Here is a 26,379-nt window from a genome sequence, read left to right on the forward strand (position 1 = left end):
ATTCACTAGTTCAAACGCTGTCGAAGATGAGGTCTGGAGAATATGACTCTCAACGAACATCATTCGATCAGATTCATCAAGAATAATTGTGGATATGCAAAAAAGAAAAAAAATGGTCTTGAAATTCCAGAGCGAGAAACAGATAGAATAGAGGGGTTCCTCGTGGAAACGAACTAGACATTCGCCATCGAAAAATCACAAATTCATTTTGGGTGAATCTCCTCCTTCGTTGGGGGCAGAAAATGAATTTTTTAAAGATAACACTAGTTAACAAATTTAAACTTTTTGTTTGTTACATGAGAAAAATCACCTGATCTTAAAGGAACTTTTTGCGCTGAATTCGAATATGCACTCGGTTTCTCTCCATCACGTACAGTTTTCCCGTAACAGAGGGATTTTCGGGAAATTCCCTCAAAAATTTCCCTTTTTCAGATATTTTATTCCCCTAGCTCCTGTCCCCTTACATATAGTAACATAGAAATTATACCTAAGTATACCTTGATTTACTTTGATTTAATAAACCCTAAAAGTTTCGTAAAAATCGCTTTGTTCTTTCTAGAGAAATAAATATATTTGTATGTATACTGTGTGCACTGTTTATTGCACCTGATAGTAATGCTTTCAGATCTCCTGAGTTGGGGTAAAAACGATTTGCTTTATTACTACAAACACAGACATAAAAATGAATATTTACAATAGTCAACAACACACTTGTATTGCTCTCTGTAAATTAGAAACGTGTATAAAAATAGAATGTACTTCCAACGTATATATTTTTTAAACGTACAGTATATGTATATCTTAATACATATATATACAATTCTCCAAGTTTTTTCGTTTTGTTCATGAAATGGTTATCAATATTTGTTATCAAATGTAACAGAATGCAAAAGAAAGAAAGAATGGAATACAGACTCATTGTTGACAACAATGAACTAATGCAGTCTGAATTTTCCACTACGGTATCGTTTCCCCCCTCCCCCTGCGCATTTCTTTCTTTCTTGTGTTCTTGACACCTGGTGAGGGAGTTTTGTACATTTTTATATTGACGTGTGGTTTAACACTACTTCACTTTCAAAGTTGTCTTTGCTGCTAAGAGTGCTTTCATGTTTGATCTTAACGGCATTATACCCAACTAAGACCAGAAGTTTAGTTTGTGATCAGTACAATGGCGTCAAGAGGACGGCGTTCGTGTGTTAACTCACCAAATAGGTTTTGTTATGTGTGTGGCCAGTTTGTAGTTAAAAGACAGTGTAGATTAGGGTGGAGTGAAAAATTGAAGTTTGCACATCGGTATTCTAATAGTGCGTGATTATTGCTCCTTAGTAAGTATTTTAAAAATCAATATTTATTTTCGTTGAAATCTATTATCTTTGGGTGCCACCAGCATGGTTAACCCTTTCCTTCCGCAAAATTTTCCAACTTTTAGGTTGGCGAGTAAGGAGACTAGAGGAATGGTTGATATCCTGCCAAATAATTATCTTAGAAACTTGAACTAAAAAGAATTGAAATGGAGAGTATGTGTTTTTATTTTGCCAAAGCATTTTACAATACGTAGAGTGAAAATATTTCAAATTTTCGTGCTACAAATACAAGGACTGCTACAAATACTGGCAGAAAGGGTGGAATAATACGACGTTTAGAAGAGTCTGTTCAGAGACTTTTGCAATGGTTGGTTTGTCTGCTGCACGTAAATGAGCTCCCTTTAAGACATTTGCTAGAATCAATTGATGGTAAGACAACAGGTCCTCATGCATTTTCTGGACAGATTGGAAGATCATTATTAAATTGTGAAAACCAACCAGTTGTGGAATAAGATGTAATTGAGAGCCATCTTTCAGCTTTCGAGAATTATAATGATCTCAGTGCGGATCAGAAATATTTGTATGAGATTTTCCTGATTCTTTGGCAAAACGCTATCCAGGAAACATTTCGCATGTCAGGTGGGTTCCTACAGCAAACAGAATTATTCGATTGTATGTAGCTACACCAAACCCTTCAGAAGAATTAAAAGTGCTCTCTCAGTATGTTGTAAAAGTGTATGCGCCAGTTTGGTTCAGCATAAAACTGAAACGTTTTTGCACAGATGGATCAAGACATTTCTTCAAAATAATTTAGTTATCGCGCTTCCTTCCTGAAAAGTACAAGGCTGTAATTGATCCTGTACTTCAAAGAAATGGATACTTTGCACATCCTGAAAACATTCCCCTCTCTGTGATGACAGATCAGAAGAAACATATCAGAGAACTGGACTTACGACGAGTCCTTAAGGCAAAAACCTCGCAAATGCCTGGAATCAGAAATTACGACATTCCATTACTCAATTTTGAAGCTGAAGACTACACAGACTACATAGAAGCTGAAGACTACACAGAACTCATAAACTGGGCAGATTTGGCTATAACTTGCCCCCCCCCCAACACACATACACTTATTATGGATCTCACTGCTGCGAATATTCATAAGAGTCATTCAAGGTGATACCACAAATATTGAAATTCCGAATATTCCATGCCTTAGCCAAGCTGTAGAACGATGTGTAAAATTGGTGACAGAAGCATCGTCTTGTGTTTGTGGTGTAAGTGCACGATATGGATACATAAGAGCAAGATTCAAGTCCCGAAGACGTATGCCTGTCTTCAACACAAAGTCAGTTTTCTACAGTGTAATGTATGTTGACATGTATCTCCACATATTATTTTGATATGAAGTTTTCCTAGCTAATTTTCAAGAATAGAAAGTAATGTATTTTGTCTTGTTTTCACATATTATTTGTATATTAAGATTTCCTAGGTTATTTTCAAACTGAGATCAGAAATATTAATGTCATTACATGACTTTTCTTATATTTGCAATTAATCTAAAAATTGTGTGAAGATGTCTATTGTAACATACACTACACACAAAAACCTAAATCTTATGTTTGTACTGAGTGGTGTATTTTTGTCATTTTTTTACATATCATATTATAAAGCTTTCTTAGCTTATATTCAAAGAGACAAGAATGAAAAATCGCCTCACTAACTTTTCCAATATTATTAATATACAGTATTTATCAATGATGCCTGTAGTCAAGTATATACATAGGGTAATACAGACTACACATAAATCTAGTCCAATTTCACGTACAAGGTAGTGTTCTTTTTTATGTTTGTTCACATATGTTTATAAAGATTTTCCAACTGATTTTCAAACTAAGATAAGAAATAAAAAAGTTGATGTTATGAAACTTGTGTAATATATGTAATAATTATAAAGATGTTGTATTCGAATATAGCATATATGTAAGATACTTAGTTTCATTTTTCCATTCAAGTATAATGCAAAAAATATAAGTACGTTACAACTAACTTTTCGAGCACTCTATATCTATAGCACTAAAAGGAACTGACTCAGTGGAGTGAGGTTCTGTGATAGAACACTGCTGTATAATAACTTTTCCGTATAGCAAAAAATTGCCTCATTTCACAATACTGTTAAAAATACATATTTCAGCCAAATTTCAAGTCCGTATAGCACCCAAAGGAAATGACTCAGGAGACTAATATTTCTGTGGCAAAGTACTCTAACCGTAAGGCAACTTTTCCGCTCTATTAGAAAAATTAATACAGAAAAAAATAATTTTGTCCCTTTTACCAATACGGTTAAAAATATTGGATTTCAGTCAAATTTCAAGTCCTGTGTGGCACCCAAAGGAATTAATTAACGAGACTAATATTTTTGTGATACAGCACTCTAATGGTAAGGCAACTTTTCCGCCCTATTAGAAAAATTAATTCCAAAAAAAAAATTTTTGACCACTATTTCACTCCACCCTAGTGTAGATCCATTACGCCATCGGTGAAACTACCATATTATATATATTTCGGATGTCGTGTGGGAGATCAGGACAAAACTTGGGCACCCAACATAATTTGTGCGTCGTGCTACGTCACTTTACTTGCATGGGCCAAAGGGAAACGGAGGTTCATGAAATTTGCTGTACCAATGGTGTGGAAAGAACCCACCAACCATCTGGATGATTGTTATTTTTGTCTCTCAGTAGTTAAGGGACATTCTAAAAAAAAGCAAATACACAATAAGTTATCCCAACGTTAAATCCGCAATTAGACCTATTCCGCACGGGGATGAACTTCCACTTCCCGAGCCCCCTACCAACTGGGAAGAGATATGGCCAAAAGACTCTGATGATGATCATGACCTTGATGAACCATCGACATCAACATGTACATCCAAGGATCCAACGTTCATCCCTGACTGTGTTCGCGAGCCACATTTCATCCGGCAATGTGAACTTAATGACCTAGTCCGTGATTTGCACCTAACAAAACAAGAGGCGGAACTTCTGGGATCAAGGCTCCAGCAGTGGAACTTATTGGATGCAGAAATGAACATATCAGTGTACAGGAAAAGGCATGTTCAATTTTCAAGCTATTTCTCAATGCAAGATAATGTGTGCGTATGTACGGATATAAATGGGTTGATGGCGGAGCTAGGAATTCCTTACGTTCCAGAAGAATGGAGGTTATTTATCGACGCGTCAAAGGTCAGCCTTAAAGCTGTCCTTTTACATAATGGAAATAAAAAAACCTTCTATACCACTTGCGCACTCAGTGAAGATTAAGGAATCCTATGACACCATGTCAACTTTGCTAAATCTTATAAATTACAAGGACCATTGTTGGCAAATATGTTGTGATCTCAAGGTAGTTGGTATTTTATTAGGACTGCAGTGCGGTTACACGAAGTACCAATGTTTTTTATGTTTATGGGATAGCCGAGCTGATGACAAACATTATGAAGTGAAGGAATGGGAACCTAGAGTGAATTACGTACCTGGAGAATGCAACGTCAAATACGCTCCTTTGGTAGATCCTAATAAGATATTACTACCGCCACTTCATATCAAGTTAGGACTTATGAAAAACTTTGTCAAAGCCATGGACACATCTGGTGAAGGTTTCAAGTATTTGCGAGATAGGTTCCCTAACCTGAGTGATGCTAAGATTTCAGCGGGAGTGTTTATTGGTCCCCAAATTAGGAAATTAATGCTTGATGATAGCTTTGACAGCAAGTTAAACAGTGCTGAGCTAGCTGCCTGGACAGCGTTTAAGTGTGTTGTGCGCAACTTTCTGGGCAATAACAAAGCTGAGAGTTACACAGAAATCGTACAGGACATGATACAGAAATACAAAGAGTTGGGTTGTAGGATGTCTTTAAAAATCCACTTTTTGCACTCCTACCTCAGCTTCTTTCCTGCTAACCTAGGTGCTCTCAGCGACGAACAGGGGGAAAGATTCCACCAAGATATAATGGCAATGGAGAAAAGGTACCAGGGACGATGGGGTCCTTCAATGATGGGTGACTATTGTTGGGGTCTTGTTAGAGAATGCAACATTTCTTACAAAAGAAGGAAGTAGTGTACGTTTTTGTAACCCAATGGAAGTTTCATATATTGTGATAGTTTTGATTGTCTTTTCATGACCTTTTGGTACATTTGTATTATTGTTTATTGTAAATTGTTACACTTGTAAATTATATTGTATTATATTTTATATATGTGTTTGTGGTAATAAAGCAAAATGTTTTACCTCAACTTAAGAGATCTGAAAGCATTACTATAAGGTGCAATAAACAGTACACACAGTATACATACAAACATATTTATTTCTCTAGAAAGAATAAAGCGATTATTACGAAACTTGGAGGGTTTGTTAAATATGAATCAAAGTATACTTAGGTATAATTTCTATGTTAGTATATGTAAGGGGACAAGATCTTGGGGTGTAAAATAAACGAAAAGGGAAATTTTTTAGGGATTTTCCCGAAAATCCCTCTGTTACGGGAAAATCGTACGTGATGGAGAAAAATCGAGTGCATATTCGAATTCAGCGCAAAAAGTTCCTTTAAGAACAGGTATTTCCTTTTATGTAACAAAACCTTTGTTAACTAGTGTAATATACTAAGAGACATTTTCTGCCTACTATTGATAAGACAATTACTGAAACGAAAAAACGCTTTGGATCACGTAGCAAAATCATTAGATGAATCACCATTCCGCATCCAAACAGTGAAAACTTTCTTAATCACAACATTGTGGAGTCTATAGCCCAGTATTATGGAAGTGATCTGGAAATATTCAAATATGAACTCAAAACCATCCCAAACACAATTAAATTGTATGAAGACGGGAGAAAACCCAAGTTAATTTCTTTATGAATTTCGTTGATCTTTGCGTCTACAAAAACGCATTCCTAGAAACCTACAAGCTAGATATCATCTCTGTGACTATATTAGTTTCTAGTGCTACATGTGAAAGGTCATTCTCATCTTTGAAAAGATTAAAGACATATAGGCAATTCAATGACTGATGATAGGTTGAAAAACTTAGGATTACTTTATGTTGAAGAAAATTGCTAAATCATTAGATCTTGAAGAAGTTGTTGATAAGTTTGCTGCTGCCCAGAAGAATAGAAAGATCCTCTTTTAAGTAGAGGCATGAACCTATAAGTTATTTTGTTGACCTGTAAAAGTGTATTCCTCTACTTCCACTTAAATCAACCAGACACATACTGTATTTTAAACGCAGCAATTAAATAACTACTTACTTATATTAGAAATCAATTGTATTAATGTATCCTAGTTGTTTGAAGTAGTAAAGTCTTACATTTTCATCATAAAAGAGTAAAATCATGAACAACAAAGATGAAAACATTCACTTTACTTTCTTACTTACACACACACACAATTATATATATATATATATATATATATATATATATATATATATATATATATATATATATATATATATATATATATATATATATATATATATATATATATATAGGCCTATAATGGGGTGTGTGTGTGATTAAAATTTTTAATTCATTGGAGATGACCCCTCAAAATTTTCGTGGGCCCTTCATTGCCCCCCCTGAAAAAATTCTAGCTACGCTACTGATTGTATCTTCATACCTATTAAACGTGCGTCAATGGAACTTCACAAAAATAAAGCTTTAAACGTGTAATAATTTTTGAGTTACTTCTTATGCATGAATCAATACTGTGGGCTTCGCTAGGTGTGCCAAAAAAGAAACTACAGAAAATTTCTCGGATGACCGAACTTTGCATTCGTGAGGCATATGTGTAATATCATTCGATGACATAGTTCATTTTAAAGGCAATCATGTTCGAAACACGAATCTAAGGTAATTAGGGTACAAGCGAGAAGTTCCTAAAAGTTTGTTTTCAGCAATCTTGCACTACATTTTTGGTTCAAAAGTACATATTTATCTTCATACTTATTATCCGTATTCAATAACTGGAAAAACGTTTCGAGGGAAGAGCGTGATATTTTTTAGGTATCTTTAATGAAGGTACTCAAACAGGTTTTCGGAAAATAATTTTCTTGAAAATTCTTAATTTCCCAGTAATTTTTGTATTCAAGAGGTATGCCTTGGCGTAACTCGAAACGTTCGAATCTTTCTAAAGACATGAATGCATGAAAATTCAGGTAAAAACAGCATCTTTCTAAATGAAAGTTTACAATTTATTTATTTATTTAATTTTAAAACTTGATTTTAAAAAGTTACGCAAATTGTGTTACTCAAGAGAAACACCAATTTTAACTCCAAGTTCTGATACAATATTACATGTAAACATGGTTGCCAGAAGTTACAAATAGAAAAATAAGTGGTAGAGGTAGGGCTATGGGCGCCCGAAGGGGGGCAGGGGGCTTGCTCTCCTGCTCACGAAAACAACAAAAATTTCTTAAAGTTTTTTTTAATACAAATAAAAAATACGAAACGTAATATAGCAACCAGGGAGATGGGCTCCCTAGAAAATTTTCTTCGGGCGCCCACGAGTAGAGCGTTCTTTCTGGTGCTAAGAGTTCTAATTCCTTCTTAGGTCATATGGGATTTTGGTGGACAACAACATGTCTATGGCTTTTCTCAAGGTTCTCGCGTTTCCCCCTACATTCTTGCTCCACAGATTCTTTCATAACCATACGCTTTCATTAATCATCCGTCTTCCTTACCCTAAAGGACATAATCTTGATGTAAAATATTTTATTTCATGTTTTGAACGCCTTATTTTAAAATGTTAATGTTGTTAGAATTTTGCTATGTTTCTTGAAATATTTAGAAGCTGTTAGGAATCTAGTGTGTAGTTTAATAAAAATGTTATTTAAATCTATGCCTAAATAAGCAGAACAGAATGCATTTTACTGTGAAATATCACTATTATTATAGGAATTGTTACAGGTCGTTTGCCGCAAACTGAGAAGCTTACATGTACACTCATGTCCAAAATGATTGTCGCATATCTATAACTGTCTTCTTGTAAGAATATAATTTGATAATGATTTTGCAGGCTACTGTTAATACTGATACTATGTGTATAATCGGGAAATGTATATTTGTGGTAAATTTCATAGGAAAATAATTTTAAATACGAAAATTAGAATGAGTAAAACAATTTTTTTCTAAATGGACAAGAGAGTTTCATTTTCGTTTTATTGTTCTTATTTACTGCTCTTTTGACATGAAATTTGCTACCTACATGTCTTTGTCGATTATACACATACTAACATTATAAGGAATACCGAACGAATTCGTTATCAAATTATATTCCTGCAACAACATATTTATAGACATGGGACAATAATTTTGGACATGGGTGTACCTCGCACTTCAGCTGACTTCTTCGTCTTCGCGTAGGCATATTCTGCTTTAATACTGGTATTAACCGTACCTCTTTCGCTCTTTCCTCTTCTTCCTTACAGTTGTTTACAACTATAATGAAGTGTTTTATTTGAAATCTCTAAGGAGAAATAAGAAATAAACCAAATTTTATATATATGATCTGATATATTGGATAGAAAAGTTTATTGAGAGAAAGAGGTAAGATAATCATTAACTGTTCATTTTTTAGTTCATTGTTATGCAATTGTTTACAAAATTAAATTAATTCTCTTTTACATGGTGTCCGGTTTGTAGCGCGTAAACAACAAAATAAAGGAAAAGGAAACAGATGACATCATGTTGAGTACGCAGAATTTTTTACAGGTTCTAATTTAACGTCGTTCATTATATAAAACTGTCACGCAACTACGTCACAGAAAATTAAACTTTTACCCACATGTGGATATCATTTAATGACGGCCTTCACACAACATGAGCAATCCTTGATTTTAATCATCATGGCTACGGAAAGAGCTTAAATTCCGAATTTGTTGCCTGCGCTCCAACTATGACTGAAATGTTTGTTTCAATATTAAGTCCAAACAGAAACAACCATTTGAAAATAAAAGCATTAAAATAAAGTTTTGTATGATGTCAGTTCATGTCAGATCTTTCCTAAATCTACGGTAATCTCTCTCTCTCTCTCTCTCTCTCTCTCTCTCCATATATATATATATATATATATATATATATATATATATATATATATATATATATATATATATATATATATAGATAGATAGATAGATAGATAGATAAATAAATAGATAAAATTGAAAACCAGTATGTTTATGACTAAACCTCCTGAACCGCCCGACCGATCTCGAACAAAGGGCCTAGCGGAATAAGCATGTGAAAACTGCCCCCAAGTATATCTGCACCAAATTTACAGTATCGATTAACATTTATGAGAAACTCAGTTTCCAAAAGTTTCAGGGGGTGCTAGGAGGGGGAAAGGAAAATTGAAATTATTTTTCTCTCCTGAACGGCTGAACCGATTTACATGAAAAAAAAAGATGTTAGGTGTTCTCAACAAGAGAAAAGTCGGAAAATATTTTTTGGGGTTGAAAATTGGTATAAAAAAGAATTGAAAATTTAAAAAAAAAAAAATAGTGGAAGACTAACTGGGACACCCACAATTTTTTTGCTAGTTTTGTCTTGACAGGGTCCCGAACAACATATACTTTTTTCATTTTGTTTACAAGTGTACCTCATAGTGAAAAAAGGCAAAATTGCATAGGTCAGCATCTATGTGGTATACATATGATACACACTGTACACCACTAGATAACCAATACCTTTGAATGGGGGGGGGGTGAAGTTGTTATAACATTGGAATCTTATGATAACAAATATTTCTTGTCTTCATGGTAATTGGTCTCTGAGGATGAAGGGGGTTCTCGACCCTGTTCGCACCTCCCTTGGCTACACCACAGCTGTACATCAACTGAAATTATACATTCCCGCATTGTTGTGTTAATTTTGCACATAATCAATGTTCTGTGATATATATAGATCTTTGTTTAGTAATTGTTCTTGTTTTGTAACAGTTGATTAATAATATGCCTGTTGTTAATAGGTATGTGTTTAGTTTGTTTCGATGGTATTACTACTGTATATGTGTGTTTAATATGATCAAATAAAGAATGAATTAAAAGAAATTAATCCTCATCACTGTTTTCGTCCACTACTGGAACAACTTTGGTTTTCGTGAACATTTTACTGAGTATTTCAGCTGGTCGAATGATTTTCGATAAGTATCTCGCATATGATAAATAATACACAATAGCAGTAACGTGAGAACGGCAGCTAACAGTTCTGTTCACGAAAACCAAAATTGTTCACGAACCGAATCTACCATCTAACAAACTACTCTTGCCTGTTTATTATATTTAAGTTTATTATGCGTATTTGAAATTAAAACGTTTTAATTCGGACATCCGCTGTATGTAAACATACTATTAACAATCAAGCTAAATATATCTGATTTCAGTATCACTCACAAAAGCTGATAGAAACAAATTATATATATTCAATCTTTCTCGCAACATTACATTAAATTATCATAAAATACTTTCAATTTCTAACACATTTTAACAACTGTAAAATGCTTATTCTAATTCCTGTTAATTTGTTTTGGAATCATCATCTTACCTTTGGACAAGAAGAAAATAAATGCTCTTACGCTTGGGAAACAATTTTCAGGAATTCGTTCTCTGAAACATGGGCTTGAGTAATCACAGCGGCAATACCCCTGACCTCGTTGCTAGGGTCAAAAACGAATCCCATCATTCATGGGAATATAGTTGGTGTAGTAATAAAAATAATTTCATATACAGTATACGTATGTGTGTGTGTTTGTAGATATGTGGATAAAATCTACGAACGAAGGACAACGCAGAAGAATGCATGCCTTGTTTCTTTTCTGAGTGAACTCATTTTATCCTTTTCTCGTATCTCTTCTTATCTTCTGCCGAGACCACAGGTTATGCTACGGTTTAAGCTTAACTACACTAAAGAATTCATATGAGGGAACTAACTCTATTGCCTATGGAATCCGGAGGTTCAATGCCGCGTTCACAAAAGCTCTCTACTGACTTCTATCCTTAGCCAATTGGATCCAGTTTCTACTTTGTATTCCCATATGAGCTAGAGGAAAAGCTAATAATGTATTTCTGAATTGAAAAGAAAAAATATAATGGGGAAAAGTGCATAGTTTTAGAGTTAAGGCTGTCCAAAATTGCGAAAAAGCCAAATTTCAAGAGACCCTATTTCGAATTCGAGAAACTGTGGATGGTGGTCCTTATCAGCGTAAAGGAAGTCACGCCTACGCAATCCAAAAATGCATATTTCATTAATGTTCATTGGTGTACAGAGTATTCCATACAAGGTGAAATTCCCAGACATGCCATCAACCCAATTTTGAGATATGCTCTGACTTTATGATTGGTCCAAAGTAGACAAACGATAAGCTTTGATAGCAGTGAACATGGGATCCTTTGGCGGGATGTCGGAAGTGTTGAGGATCGTCAGCAGCACGGTCTCTCGTACTCGGAAAAACACATGCTGCAATGTTTTCTTTCACGCTTATAAGTGAAGAAAACATGAAATATATCATGACGAAATATATCGCACCACACGTTATTCCGAACAAAAAAAAAAAAAAAAAAAAAAAAAAGCTGCCGGTTCCTAACACTTCCGACTTACCTCCGAATTACTGGATGTCCATTGTTGCCAAGGCTTACCTCCTGCCTACTTTGGAGCCTCCTTGAAATCAGGGTATAGTGGTCTATCTGAAAACTCTATTGAGAGCATATGTGAGAATTACACCCTATAGGGAATGCTCTGTACATGTACTGAAAATTGACGAAATATGCACTTTTGGATTGTGTATGCGCAAGGACGTCGATCCTGGGGGGGGCGAGGGGGCCCGGCCCCCCAAAGCTCTTGTAAGCCCCTCATTGTATTTGTAAATTTACAATATTTGGCATAATTTGAATGCAACTTGTCTTAAAATCCTCATATATGCTTTCTGCATCTGAATGCCCCACCCCAAAAATTCACAGAGAAATCGACTCCCTTGTGTATGCGTGGCTTCCTTTACGCTGATAAGGCCCACCATCCACAGTTTCTGGAACTCAAAATATGGTCTCTTGAAATTTGACTTTTTCGCAATTTTGGACAGCCCTAGCTCTGAAACTATGCACTTTTCGCCATAGGTCCATATGAGCTTTTTCTCTTATTTTGATGTGAGGAATCACCTCTCACAGTTTGTCGGTATAGTTCATTCACACCTTATATATATACATATATATATATATATATATATATATATATATATATATATATATATATATATATATATATATATAATACAGCTGCGGATCCAGGATATGATCAAGGGACGGACTAAACCATAGTTTGCCGCTTTATCCAGTGTAAAGCAGGATTGCCCATTTTATCCAGTGTATATCTGAGCTATAGCCCCTCTTGGATCCGCACCTATATATATATAGCGACGGATCCAAGATATAATCAAGGGAGGGGCTAAACCATAGTTTGCGCTTTATCCAGTGTAAAGAAAGTAGGATTGAAGTCCATTTTATCCAGTGTACATGTATACCTGAGTGTCGAGGGGGTCTATAGCTCTTATAGCCCTCCTCTTAGGTCTGCGCCTATAAATATAAAGAGGGAGGGAGAGAGAGAGAGAGAGAGAGAGAGAGAGAGAGAGAGAGAGAGAGAGAGAAATAAAAAAAATGATATCTTTAGTTTAAAGATGCACAGGTGGTCCTCGTAGATTAAAAGGCGGATGTTAAACTACGTGACTACCAAATAATGAAGAATTGATGAAATGAGAAATTATACGAGAAATTAAGAACACCGAGAAAATTGTCAACACGATCTTATCTATTATAAACTTTACATAGCCTTGAATCCCTGGCACCAGAGATGACCATTTTACCAATTGGCATCGTGTTCCGCAGAAAGTAAACATATTTTCTGTGCCATATGGATCACAATGGCTAATTCCTCATGCTATAAACAACTACTTGAGACAAAACGTGTGAATTTATGATGGAATTCCTCAAAAGCGTTTTATAAACTATAAGAGTGAACCAAGTTTTGTAATGGTGAACCAAAGTAAGATTAATTTGAAACCTATGTAGGTCTAGACATTTAGGTGATTAAGCTAATAGTACAAACAGCGTGTTGGGAACAGTCATATTATACCTCTTTGATATTTTCTATCATTCGTGCTGTTCCTTAAAAGTTGTATTTATTAAAATTATTTTATATTTCGTTTGCGCAACGTGTAGGCTACATTTCCTGATAATTTTGTGTTCATATAACAACAATTTGTTATAATCAGAGAGCGGATTTTAAGGTGCAGCACCTTTTCTAAAAATGTGGTTGTTATAACAACCAAAGTTTAAATTATCTATTTTCGGGCATAAAACGAACTGAAATGAACGCACTTTATTGCACCTTTTTAATGGATGTTGCACCTGTTTCGCTAGATTCATAAAATTTCCCTTTTCTTACTTCTTTTAGCCTTCAGCATCTTTATTGTCCCTTTTTCTCTTTTTTAAAAAATTTTGACAGAACAATATGCTTTATTTTCAATCGAGTTTACATAGGTATATAACATTTCATAAATTTGGACGCAATCTTGATGGATTTGCTAGGGATAAATTTGAACTGAATTTGCGAGACAATCCGGACATAGAAACCTTTGCAACGTCAACTGATCTTCTTGTCCATGTCCTTACAAGATGTCTACCACTGGTTTCCGTTGATGTCGAGCGAAGTTTCTCCACGTACAAGGATCTTCTAAGCTCCAAGCGAGAGAAACTAACATTCGAAAACATAGAAATGTTGTGCATAATCAAGTATAACTAGTTGCTGAGAATCCAGTAGTAAGTAACGGTTTCTCAAGTCACAATATTACTACATTTATGTTTTCTTTTTTAAATACCGAGTTTGTTTTAACCACAATTTTATTACAAGAATGTCGAATGTTGTACAAGTTTGAGATTAAGTAAAACAATTTTGCAGTTTATGTAAAATGTTTAAAGCCAAGATTTTAACAATATTTGCTGGTGTAATGAATAAAGAATGTTCACGTAACTGTATACTATAGCACTTAATAAAGACATCCTATTAGCACTTTTTTTCACCTTCTTGAACAATTTTTCAGCCCCTTTTATTCCCTTTTTCCTACCACATTTTTGCACCTTAAAATCCGGTCCGTAGTTATAATTTAATTTGAATTTCTTTACGTCACATAGGTCCATATGCTTCTCATGTATTCTGGTTTGAAATAAATAATTATATTGCAAGTCTTCAAAATTCAGAAAGATTGATGGATGCTTATCCCAACATTATTCATGAACTGACAAATCACAACTCTTAAAAAATTTAATAAATTTAGAAAACATGAGCCATGGCAGCAATTGCAAAATGCAGTTGGAATCTTGGAATCTTGGAATCTTGGAATCTTAAAACATGCGGTGAAAATTAGGAGTGTTACCAATTTGAAAGATCGAATAATGGATTTTTGGTGCTCATTAGAAGCAGTCTTAAATTCGTGCTAGTTAACTATAGAACAAAAATAAGCATACCATTGGCTTTTTGGGGAAAATTGTTATTAAAATGAGGTGTCACATGCTATGGTTTTCATTTTTCAAAACTTAACTTTAATTCAAAATGGCTGCCGTCAAGGTTACCCTTATCGTAACACTTGCCTCTAGTATTACCGAAGCTTTTATCCACTTATTATCATTAATACGCAGGTTAGAAGCGGAGGTAAGGGACTTACGCACATAGTAAGTATAAACAATTAATATGCCTGTACCTTTTCCCCAAATGCGCGTATCTTAAAACTAACCACACCATTGTTTTCCTGCTTAAATTCTAGCCCGAAATTATGTATCATATTACTATATTCCCATTTAAAAACTTGATCTTAAATCAAAATGGCGGATTTCAAGATGGCTGCCGACAAGGACATACCTACCATACGACCTCCCCCTAGGCCTTATATGTATCTACATGGATGTTCTTTCATTAACACTCCGTTTACAAAGGGCAGTATGGGACTTCTGAAGTAATCTCTAATAACCACATTAAAACTCTTAAAAATTATAAAAAATAGAAAACATGCACCATGGCAAAAAATTTCTGTCATCACAAATAATGCATACAAAACAAAATTTCATTGAAATCAGAGCCGGAGACCTGGGTGATGTCCCTTGTCAGTTTTCTATTTATATTATTCGTTACCATGTGAAATTATATATGTGTTTGTTATGTGTAAATTCTGAATAACACGTAACGTCTTTCTTGTTCCTAAAAATAGTAAAATTTTCCTTTTTATTCTGAAAAATTTGGCAACCCTATGCCTCCTTAAATAATTGTAGTTTGAGAGTCAGCGAAACCGGAAATTTGCGGAAATTCAACAGAAATAAAATAAAATATATTATAATAACGGCACTTTACTAACAAACGAAAATTAAAATTGCAGGCGAACTATGCGAGTCAGCTATACTGTATAACAAGAGTTCTCAATCTATTGGTCGGATTCCCTTGTAGGATCTAAGAGGAATATATGGAAGTCACAAAGGAAGGTAAGAAAGATAAATGCTAGGATATAGTAGTGGAAAAGGTTTGTTATTAAATATTATTTGATATTTCTTATTTTGATTGACATTTTTATATCCATAGGCCTACTTATTGTCAAATAGCTACATCAAATAATTTTAAACAACAATGCAATAAAAGAGGAATGAAACTGCTGAAAAAGTGAATATTGAAATACAAATACAATAAAACATGCATATTGAAATAAATCTAAAATGAACGCTAGTGTGAATCCTGTGCCTGGTGTGATTTCACTAGATTTTACAAGCAGTAAGCAGCAATAATGAAACCAGCTGCCAAGAGAACGCGATGAAAGGGGGGTCGTGATATGAAATACTGTAGGTTGAGAAAACATACATACTAACTCAGTACTTATTCTTTAAGGATGTGTGTAAAAAATGGATTAATGCATGTTTCTCGCATTTTCTCAGCGAATTATTTTTTATTTCTTAATTTATTATTTCCAGAGAACGATATTTTTTTCGTAAGAAACCAAATTCATGAGGTGGATGTCGAAAAACTTTGCCCGACAAATTGAAGGAATAATCAGAAAACGAACCGTGGATTTTCTTGGGAATTCATTTCGTTCATCATTAAAAGAGTTTATTTATTAGAAAGATGTAAAATAGTGCTCCAAATAATTAATAATGCAAAATATCAACAAAATACGTGGTTCACTCTCTGATGATTGATTTAATTTGTATTTGGTCAGTTTTTCAGTAGCAATTTCTTGAATCTGACTGATGTAAGTTGTAAATATCCCTGCTTCTTAAAAAGTACATAGTAGATATAATGGAAATGTGCTACTATCTTCTTATTGATTACTGCTGGTGCTTGTTTGTACTCACCTGAAATTGAGTTATTTTTTCAATCTGTATTTGAGTCTATGTAGCATAGGTGTACGTAAGTAGATAGCGATGTCCGTTACCAGTGATGATTTCAGTGGATGGCCCGTTGCGGGGGGGAGGGGTATCCACGGGTCATGTCCCCAATTGTGCTCAACGTGTGATACCAGTATCTTCACAATGCTACTTTCACCCTCTGTGTATTGAAATTCCCCCTTCCCCCGGGAAAAATCCTCAGAAATCATCACTGTCCGAGACTATTTCTGGACTTGTTTTTATTAAACTCTCAGTACTTATCCAAAACAGTGTGGAGTAACTTGTTGAACATCTGAGTCATTAGATTGTAATACTAAAAAAAACGGAGATTTGTAATCGTTTTATATATTATTATTTGTTAGGAAGAAAAACACAATAATAACTGTTGCAGTACGTAGTATTAGACCGTAATATAGATAAGAACAGGGGTTTTTGACTTTTGATATTGACTGAAATTTATTGCATGCGTTGCGCGTCCCTCAAGTTCATTCACCTGGTGGATCATCGAAGGCCGTTTGTTTGAATGTTGGGGAAGGCAAGGGAAGAAATAATCTAAATGCATGCGTAGCAATGAACCCTGTTTCCAACTTGACACCTGAGGAAGGGAGAAAGAAAGAGATCGATCAGTTCTTCCGTGCCAAGCTTCGTTGTGAACCTTTCTCCCCCTCATTGTAGGATAACTTTCAGTTGGTGAATACAGCCTTTTTGCATGGGGTAAAACTGTTCAAAGTGCTGTGCAGATAAAGGAGGAAAGTCTTTAGATGATTAGAAACTGGCTTCCTTCAAATTTATTTCGTTTGTCCACAAAATAAGAAATATAAAAGGTACGGGTCATAGTACTCAGCTTTCTCGCTCTTGCTGCTTAAGACCCTGACATACTAAAAATAATACAAAATTTACCATTTTTCTACTTTTGAAATAATAGTTGTATTTAGTTTGTAATAACAAAATAGTTTTAACATTCAGTTATTAAAATTAAATAATAATGCTATTTAAAAAGTAGTTCACAGGATTCCAAGACAACATGATACGTAACCAAATGCAGTTGAGTTCGTTCCTCTAGTTGCTGCTTTAACTTTGATTTTAAGGGATATGTTATTCTGACAATACTGTAATTTCTATGGATGGCAACACTGAAAATTCTTTAGGGTCATATTTTCTGCTGTAGAATAACATTACCTATGATTGTGGTAAGTGGCATTTCATTACCTCCTTTCACTTATGAAAAACAAGCAAAAGAAAAATGGTAAATTTTGTATTATTTTTAGGATGTCAGACTCTTAAATTGAATCATGTCATTCTCTACTTATTACGGAAACCTGTATTTATCGATCACAATCATAATAGGCTTTCCGGAAATGTTCATATCGAATAAAACTTACCCCCAAGAGCAACTCACCCCTTGTATTTGTTTTCATGAGAAATTATTATTGTAGGGTTGCTAGACGAATGTTTATTTATGAAATATAAACAAAAAAAATTACCTGAGTCGTTTTTGAGTTAAAAAGAATTGTCCGTAAAGAAATAGACGTAAAATGCATTACAAATAACTATTTGAAAAAAAAATAGAAAAAAGCGAGAGGCAATGTTTTTTTTTCTAAAAAAAAACGTACATTTCTGAAAAAATACGAACATTTTTTTTCTATTTACAACACTAACAACAATAATCTCTCCCTTATTATCGCTGCTACGTACCAGGTAGTGATCAGTATTACAGTCAGCTCCTCTGAACAACCGAACACCAATTATGCTAGATTGTCTTGGTCGATTTGATCACGTGTTTTTCTATCTGGTGAAGTCCAAATGCTTTTATGAACGTCGTGATATGGGAATTTTGTACTCTTTATGATTAGATTCTGGGATGTTGCAAAATTCACGAGTCTAACGCCGTTGTCATTACTTTCCTTATGGAGGCTTTCATTCCCTATAATCGGTTTGAATATATCCTCTCATCCTACCTTCGCATTGAAATCCCGTAAAAGAATTTTCGTATGGTATCGCGGAAGTTGGTCAAATACCCGTTCTACTTCTTCTTAAAAACCGTCTTCCTTATCGTCATCCTTATCTTCTGTTGGGGCATTACATTTTAGACAATAATATCACTCCACCGACCCTTAAGAGTGATAATAGGAAGTCTATGATTAACAAATTCAAACCGTTTAATTCCTGATATTATTCGTTCGTGAACGAAAAATCCTGTTCCTAGTTGGTGATTTTCATTTCCTTCCCCGTAAAAAAGATAAAATTTCCGGACTTCATTGCTCCCTTTCTTTCCCATCTAATTTTTTGAACCACTACTAGATTCATCCTATATTTCTCTCTCATTCGTTACAGATTTTAACGCTCCTGCCTTATAAAGACGTGTATCTTATAGTCCATGTTCCAAAACATCAGAAGTGATTTTAAAGGTATTTCACACACACAAATAAATTTTGGAAATATTTAATAAGAATGAAAACCTAAAATCCCTCCCCCCTTCCTTACATATGGTTGCAGTACATCACCACTGTCTTGACAATATAAAAACAAAGACTAATAGCTGTAGTTCAGAGCCTCTTTCATTTGCTTGTATATTGTCATCTTATGAGGAAATGTGTTTACCTCGGTGCAAAGTATCGAGTATATTGCCAAAATCAAAAGAGTTACAATAAAATAATAAAAAATAACGAAACATATAAAAAATGACAAAAATATCGCCGACACTTAAGAAAATGACAAAAAAAAGACCTAAAATCGGAAAAAGAAAACTGCCCGAAAAGCTAAAAATTGAGAAAATATACAAAAAAAATGCACTTTAAGATTACCATTTTTTGTCTCAGAGCAAAGTGTAATGTTAACTGTATTTGATCAACATTGTGTCCGCGATACAAGAAGAAAAAAATGACATTTCATTAACTTCCCCCCTAGAGATAACATATACTCCTAACAATGATACACAGTTGGTGTTCCAGATTCTGGTATTCCGGAATACTGCGAAATGAAAATTTACATTCAGGAATCGGAATTAAAAATCTACTCATTCCGGAATTCCGAGATTTCAGAATTTGAAATCTCGGAATTATGGAATTTCTGAATCTCGAAACTTTAGCCCGACATTTCGGAATTCCAGAATCAGAAACTTTAGCATGGAACTTCGGAATCTCAGAATTTAGGAAGGTCGGAATTCCGGAATTTGAGAAATTCAGCCGAAAATTTCGGAATGCGTAACGACGGTACGTTGACCTACTATATCGAATTCTTGGAGCGATGGTGTTTCAGAATCGTAACCATTCCAATTACTGAACTAAGGAATTTTGGAGTTCGGAATTTTAAAATTCCTTAATCTCATAACTACAAAATTTCAGTCTTGGGATTTCAAGTAATATAAGCACCGAGAAAGACATCAGCACCGAGACGAATCTCTCTGTTACGATGAAACTTATTACCTTCTGCTCATTATTAGTGACGGCAGTAGATCTTTCGCTCCATCCTTTTGCAGAATCGAAAGTGTTGGAACCAGTGATTTCAGGGTGAAATTCATTCCGGGACATATCTCTGATAGAAAAGTATAACTACTTTTATTCTTTGTATACAGTAATTACCCTGAGGGAAATTTGAAATTCTGCATCGTAGCTATAAAGGCCACTCATTTTATTATAAAAATTCAACTCTAGCCCTTTTTCTACCCTTCTAAAGGAAACATCAAAAACACTCAAACACGTTTTTAATTAACATATCTTTGCTCTTAAGGGATTTCGAGATACGGCCAATTTATTTTAACACTTACAACCTCCACCCTTTTTCTTTTCTTCAAAGGGATTAAAAAAAAAAAAGACAACGCTGAAACACTCGTATTAAATATGTCTTTACTCTTAAGCGATTTCGAGGTATGGCTAACTTACTTTAACAATTACTGCACCAACTCCCTTTCTTCCCTTCTAAGGAAAACATCAAATAATATCATAGAGCCTCGCTGCTGAAAGGGACGTTAAACTCAAAATCAAACTCAACATCAAAGATCGGGGAAACACATCCCTATGCCGTAAACGTCGCCAACAGCTAGTGGCCTACTTGCCGGTAAATGTTGATCGTCGACATAGTGACGCGTCGAAGGACTTTCGCTAGTTTGCCACTGGCGGCAGGGTTTCGTCGAGTCGAAAGAGATATCTAGAGTCGGGGTGTTGGAGTTACCACCGCGTAGCAGCGAGGACTTCATTTTGGTCCGCGCTCCTTCGATTCGTCTCGGAGAATCGCGAAGGGACCAACACGAACTGTCGCCAGTCATGTGCATCCGGTTATTATTTTATATTATCTTTTCCTAACGAATTGTTCCTAAAATGAGTTCCAGGGTCAAGAGTAACCCCTGCCTCATCATGAAGTGAAAAATCTTGAGATGAGTGCGTATAATTGTATGAATTTAGATGGTAACTGTCACCGATCATTTAAAAGTGAATATGGGAGAATCATGAAATAAAGTAAATAGACACGTGTCATTTTGTTATAAAATTACATGGCGAACGCATTTTATCTGATCCCAAACGGTTATCGTCGAATATACACGGTTAAAGGAGCACTTTGATTAGCCAAATTAAAAAGATCTCAACGATTTATTCTTCTAAAAACGACACTTTATTCTTCGCCTTCGTGGCCAAGTCGGAAGAGCATGGGCCTAGTAATCCTAAGGTTGGTGGTTCGCGCTTACCCTTGCGTCTTTTTTTTATTACTTTTTTAAATGTTTTTTAGACTCACCTTAATGTTAAGAAATTACGAATATAGACGATTTGACATATTTGGGGAGTAATTTTGTGGTTCATTGGCGTTTCGTCGCATCTCTGCTAGCGGTGGGCCGCTAGTGGTATAATTTTCAAAACGGAAGTGGGGCCACCGTGGATGGTCACTGCGAGACCGCCAATTTTTGGCGACACGATAGCTGCGTACCGACGCTTATGGCATGGGAATCTTTCATTAACTTAGATTAAACCTCAATTTTCTTGCCTCTAACCTTAAGAGGTTTCAAGATTTAAAGGAAGTTTAAATACCAAATTTCATCTCTAACATAAAGGTCCAAAGAGCTGCTAAAAATGTAAGCATCTTAGGAAACGAATTTCGAGATATTGCTATCTTATTTTAACTATTATAATCTCCACTCTGTTTTTTCTAGCTGCCTTTTTCTTTCCTTCTAGGGGAAATATAAAAACGCGTCATTAATTATTTTAAATGAAAAATTCAAATATTAAATTTCATGTCTCTAACCTTAACAAATTTCGAAATGTGGCCTTCAAATTTTAACACGTGTAACCTCCGCCTTTTTTTTCCCTTCCCAGGCAAAATTTGAACACACGGTGAAACACATGCCTAATTATTTTAAACGAGAAGTTCAAATACCGACTCTACCATAAGACATTTCTAGATATAAATATCTTATTATAATAATTGTAATTCTCATCTCTCTTTCTTCTAATCCCCTTTTCTTCCTTTCTAGGTCAAAAAAAAAAAAAATACAGAAAGACATGTCTAATTATTTTAAATGAGAAGTTCATATACCTTATTTCTTTAAATGAGAAATTCATATACCATCAGAGATTCCAAGATATAGCAATTATAAGATAATAATTGCCACCTCTCACCCTTTCGCGTCGAATTTACAAAAATACTTTCTTAGTGGGACCTTACATCACAAATCCCATACCCTGTCCAAAATTCAAATTTCTAGCGTAAGCGGTTTGGCCTGGGCGTTGACCAATCAGTCAATTAGAACTTCTTTTACATATAGAGGCTTATACTATTGAAAGTCTATAACGTGGGTGGCCAATGCGAAGACCAACTGGTTCTCAACCTTTCCGACTCTAGTGCTTCCTTGGTTGAATGTGATTGTTCTGAACTCTCCCCTTCATCGAATCCAGTCCACATTATGTTCAAAGCTGAACATAAGACTTGAACGAAGCAGTCTAAGAATCAGCCTTGAAGAATCTCTATTATTATTTGTAAACAAATCTAAATGTTTTGACAGTTTACAAAATGCTTAATGACTCTCGTCCAATAATAAGAAGAAAAAAAAGTCTAAGAGGTCATGAAATCCCAAACGTCTCCTAAATAGTCTATTGCCTTCACTTTGGAAACGAGAACTTCCTCTTGAGGTGTTAACGCGACTTTGAGAATCACTGTACTATACGAAAGACAAGTTAGGAGAGGTGGTAGGCAATGCTCTGTTCTTGCACAATGCGAGTATAAGAGTACATTAATCATGCTAAAAATAACCAGTATAAAGCACATTACTAAATTTGTACAGCCTTAAGTACGATAGTGTTCATGTCGATTATACTTGGCGAATCTCTAATTATATCAATATGGCGGATCTCTTACATCTACTACTCCCCCCCCCGTACATTTTTGGGCTGGCTACGGGCCTGATTACGGCCCTTGCGATCGTTATAATTGGACTTCATTGATCTACTGTATATTAATATAAGTAGACTGGCAGTGATTCCTGAAACGAAAAGTAGTACTTAAAGCTTAAAAGGTTGGCCATTCCTGGTCGATACTATAAACAATTTCGAATCAAAATTATATTACTGTTATACTGTACACAGTTGTTTTGTTGAAGGGATACAAATAACACTAACTAGGTTAATAGGTTGTAAAATATAAGCGAAAGCATGAATATATATATATATATATATATATATATATATATATATATATATATATATATATATATATATATATATATATATATAATTTTTTTAGCAACTTATGATAATACAAGAGTTAATCACCGTTACTTGTGATATCATTGTCAATAATTTTAAATTTTGTAATATTCATCTTGAATATGTTGCAAAATGTGTGTTACGAGTTGTTTTTCGCAATTCTTTTAACAGTGCGTAAAGTGTATTTTAATGAATGGCATTTATAAATAACGAACTAATATAGTAGGTATCAATAAAAGTAATATGTTAAATGACAACTACCGGAAGCTTCATTAATTAAATCTAATTGATTAAAGAGTTCGTGTTCGTCGTTGATATCCATTTGAAACTCGTTGTGGTTAGATGATTTCTGTAGCGTTATTTATAATTACCTACATAACCGATAAAGGTCATAATTGTCACAAGTCTTGCTAGCTCACCCACATTCAAGGCTGAATTCAAAGAGATATTGGAAATCATGTGTACATTGATTTATTTTGCATTTTTAATCTTTTACAGTTAGCTCTTTTGCTTGTGTTGATAATAATTCTAAACTTTACAAAGAAAATAATAATACTCTCAGTTAATGTCGTTTATTCTAGCTTTCGAACTACGAATAACTTAAATAAAAATAAAAGTGACACAAGCAAATATCTGTTATTTAGTAATCTGTGTTACAGATTCGTAGAGGAAAACACGACACAGAAATGACTGAGAATAGTGAAAACAAAAAGATGAAACTCGGATATATAAACAATTCGGGAAGAAAGTAGATAAACGTCTAATATGAGATTTAATTAGAAAGAAAACTTGTGTTTCGTATTCCACGTTAAGCTGTAGTCCCACGTCTCATATAGACTCTCTATTGAAACGGACGCTGAACTCCAAATCAATAATAATTAAGGAGAAAACAAGGGAGAAAAAATATGATCTTGAAGCTTTGCTGGCGTCTACTATTAATCCAATGTTCTCGGGATTGCTGCCAGAGTGAGTGTTACTGTGCTGAGCTTTCGTTACCATACAGCGGCAACATCTTCAGAGCTATGTGACAGATCTATGAGTCACTTTTTCAATAACAATAATCATTAATAAGGGTATACAGATCAAAACTTTGATCGGCAATTCCGGTTATTACTTAAGTATTCTTGGTGTTTCTGCTGTTTGCACGAGCGAGTAGGAGGTAAAGGAACAGTGAACGCAATTCATCGATAAATGACACGATAAGAAGTTATGTTTTTGTATTCGGATGACCTTGTTACTATTCGTTCAGGTGAAGGCAAAGCCAGCGAAAGAGGGAGGGGAATAACAGTAGGTCATGGCAAGCTGGGGCGTATGAAATTGTGAGCCACTATTTCTTTATGCATTATATTCACACCTGTACCTACAACAAGAAAAGAAAGAACTCCAGATTTGCCAATTGACTTTCGAATTACTGTTATTAACGCTCATCTCAAGTTCATCGTCATGATATCTGCAGGTTTTCTGGAGATCCCTGAATTTTCTTCCATTTTCATAAATTCTTTCAACATTCACACTCATACCGTAGAACATCCATCCATCCTTCTTTTTCCTAAACAGTATAACAATGGGACGTCAATACATTTCAATTTTCAGTCCCTTTCCCCTATGAACTGATGGTTAATTTAGCGATTCGAAAGTTTTGATTAAAACATTGGATAAAAACGTGAAAATTGTATAAGTATGACTTCTTGACGCTTCTTGATTGATAAAAATGCTTCTTGATTTCATCACCTGACACATGAGAAAGATTCCTAGGTCGTTTCTTGTCTCTCGATAACCAATCAATAATTGGTTTTGTCCTTTAGTCATAATTTCCCCCTTGCAATATGCCCATCCCACTGCCAAACACTTATATTTTCGTGATAATATCCGTGATTTCTGTCATCCTTCTAATGCACATAATTCTTTTTCCTTGGTGCAAATGAAATGTGCAATTTGACATCTGATGGGAAACTCATTTCAGCAACTGCACAACACATGAATGGACTAAGGTCACGCTTCTAGCGTCAAAAAGTACACGTCCAGCAAATAGACTGTGGTATCCGGGATAACAGGAGGCGGTTCGTTGTTGAACAGGGTCGTATGGAGAACACAATTACGAGTGTTTTTTCTTTACGAGCTCAAATTGAGATGTTCTGCTCAATGCTCCCTCCAAAAAAGAAAAGAAAGAAAAGAAAAAGAAAAAAGAAAGAAAGAAAAACATTAACAGTACATTCGTGCCAGGATTGGCGAATGAATGCACCATTCGCCCTTCATTTGTCAAATTTTGTTCTGGTGACACAGCATTGCGAAATGAGCTCCGTGGACAAAGATCAACATCATGTTCGGATGAGTTTCTGAGAAACTTCATGGAAGCAGACCCTCAGAAGCATGTTTGTGCTTTTTCAGACGAGTTAGGCATATACCATACAGGCATAGGCATACACTGTCGTTTGGTAACTTCATGTAATCAGTAAGGTGAAAATTTGGGCTCATGGGTGCCAAAAGAGTTACAACACTAGCCGACAAGAATCGCTGTCTGGAAGTGTGCGCTTCTGGAATAACTTGGAAAATTTCCTGCATCAAGTTAGTATGGATCTGTACACCCCATTTAGTATGGATCTGCTACGACGATAGTAAACGGTCGGGATAGTGGTTGGGTAGTGTTCAACGTACAGAATAGTGTCCTAAGTCAGCCTTCAACCTACAAAAGTTGCTGCTGCTGTTATGGGGTGTGCTCCATCATGTCTTTCTCCGTCGACGCAGAACCATCATTACATAAAATTCACCGCTAAATTGCAGCAATGGTCAATAAACATTATGTCCCCGTATCGCACTACAGTCCATGCCCACATGTCGCTCAAAGGACGGTGCAAATTCTTCATATGTTACAGTATGAAATCCTACCTTACTCATCGTTTTCTGCTGATGTCCCCCCTCCGA

General features: G+C 35.0%; 2 protein-coding genes across 2 annotated transcripts in view; both read left to right on the plus strand.

Annotated features, from left to right (window-relative positions):
* The window catches only part of LOC145680694 (uncharacterized), a 357,368-nt gene extending 341,494 nt beyond the window's left edge, over positions 1 to 15,874 (plus strand). Inside the window, exon 9 of the mRNA XM_081751599.1 lies at positions 15,772 to 15,874. Coding sequence (XP_081607725.1) covers positions 15,772 to 15,846 — 75 coding nt within the window. The 3' untranslated portion in view covers positions 15,847 to 15,874. The remainder of the gene's footprint in view (positions 1 to 15,771) is intronic.
* The window catches only part of Tsp74F (Tetraspanin 74F), a gene marked incomplete in the record, with an annotated part of 101,852 nt that continues 91,244 nt past the window's right edge, over positions 15,772 to 26,379 (plus strand). The window contains 1 exon segment of the mRNA XM_081751607.1: positions 15,772 to 15,874.

This window comes from Thermobia domestica, chromosome 3 (assembly GCF_964235325.1).
Source record: "Thermobia domestica chromosome 3, izTheDome1.hap1.1, whole genome shotgun sequence".
Lineage (NCBI taxonomy): Eukaryota > Metazoa > Arthropoda > Insecta > Zygentoma > Lepismatidae > Thermobia > Thermobia domestica.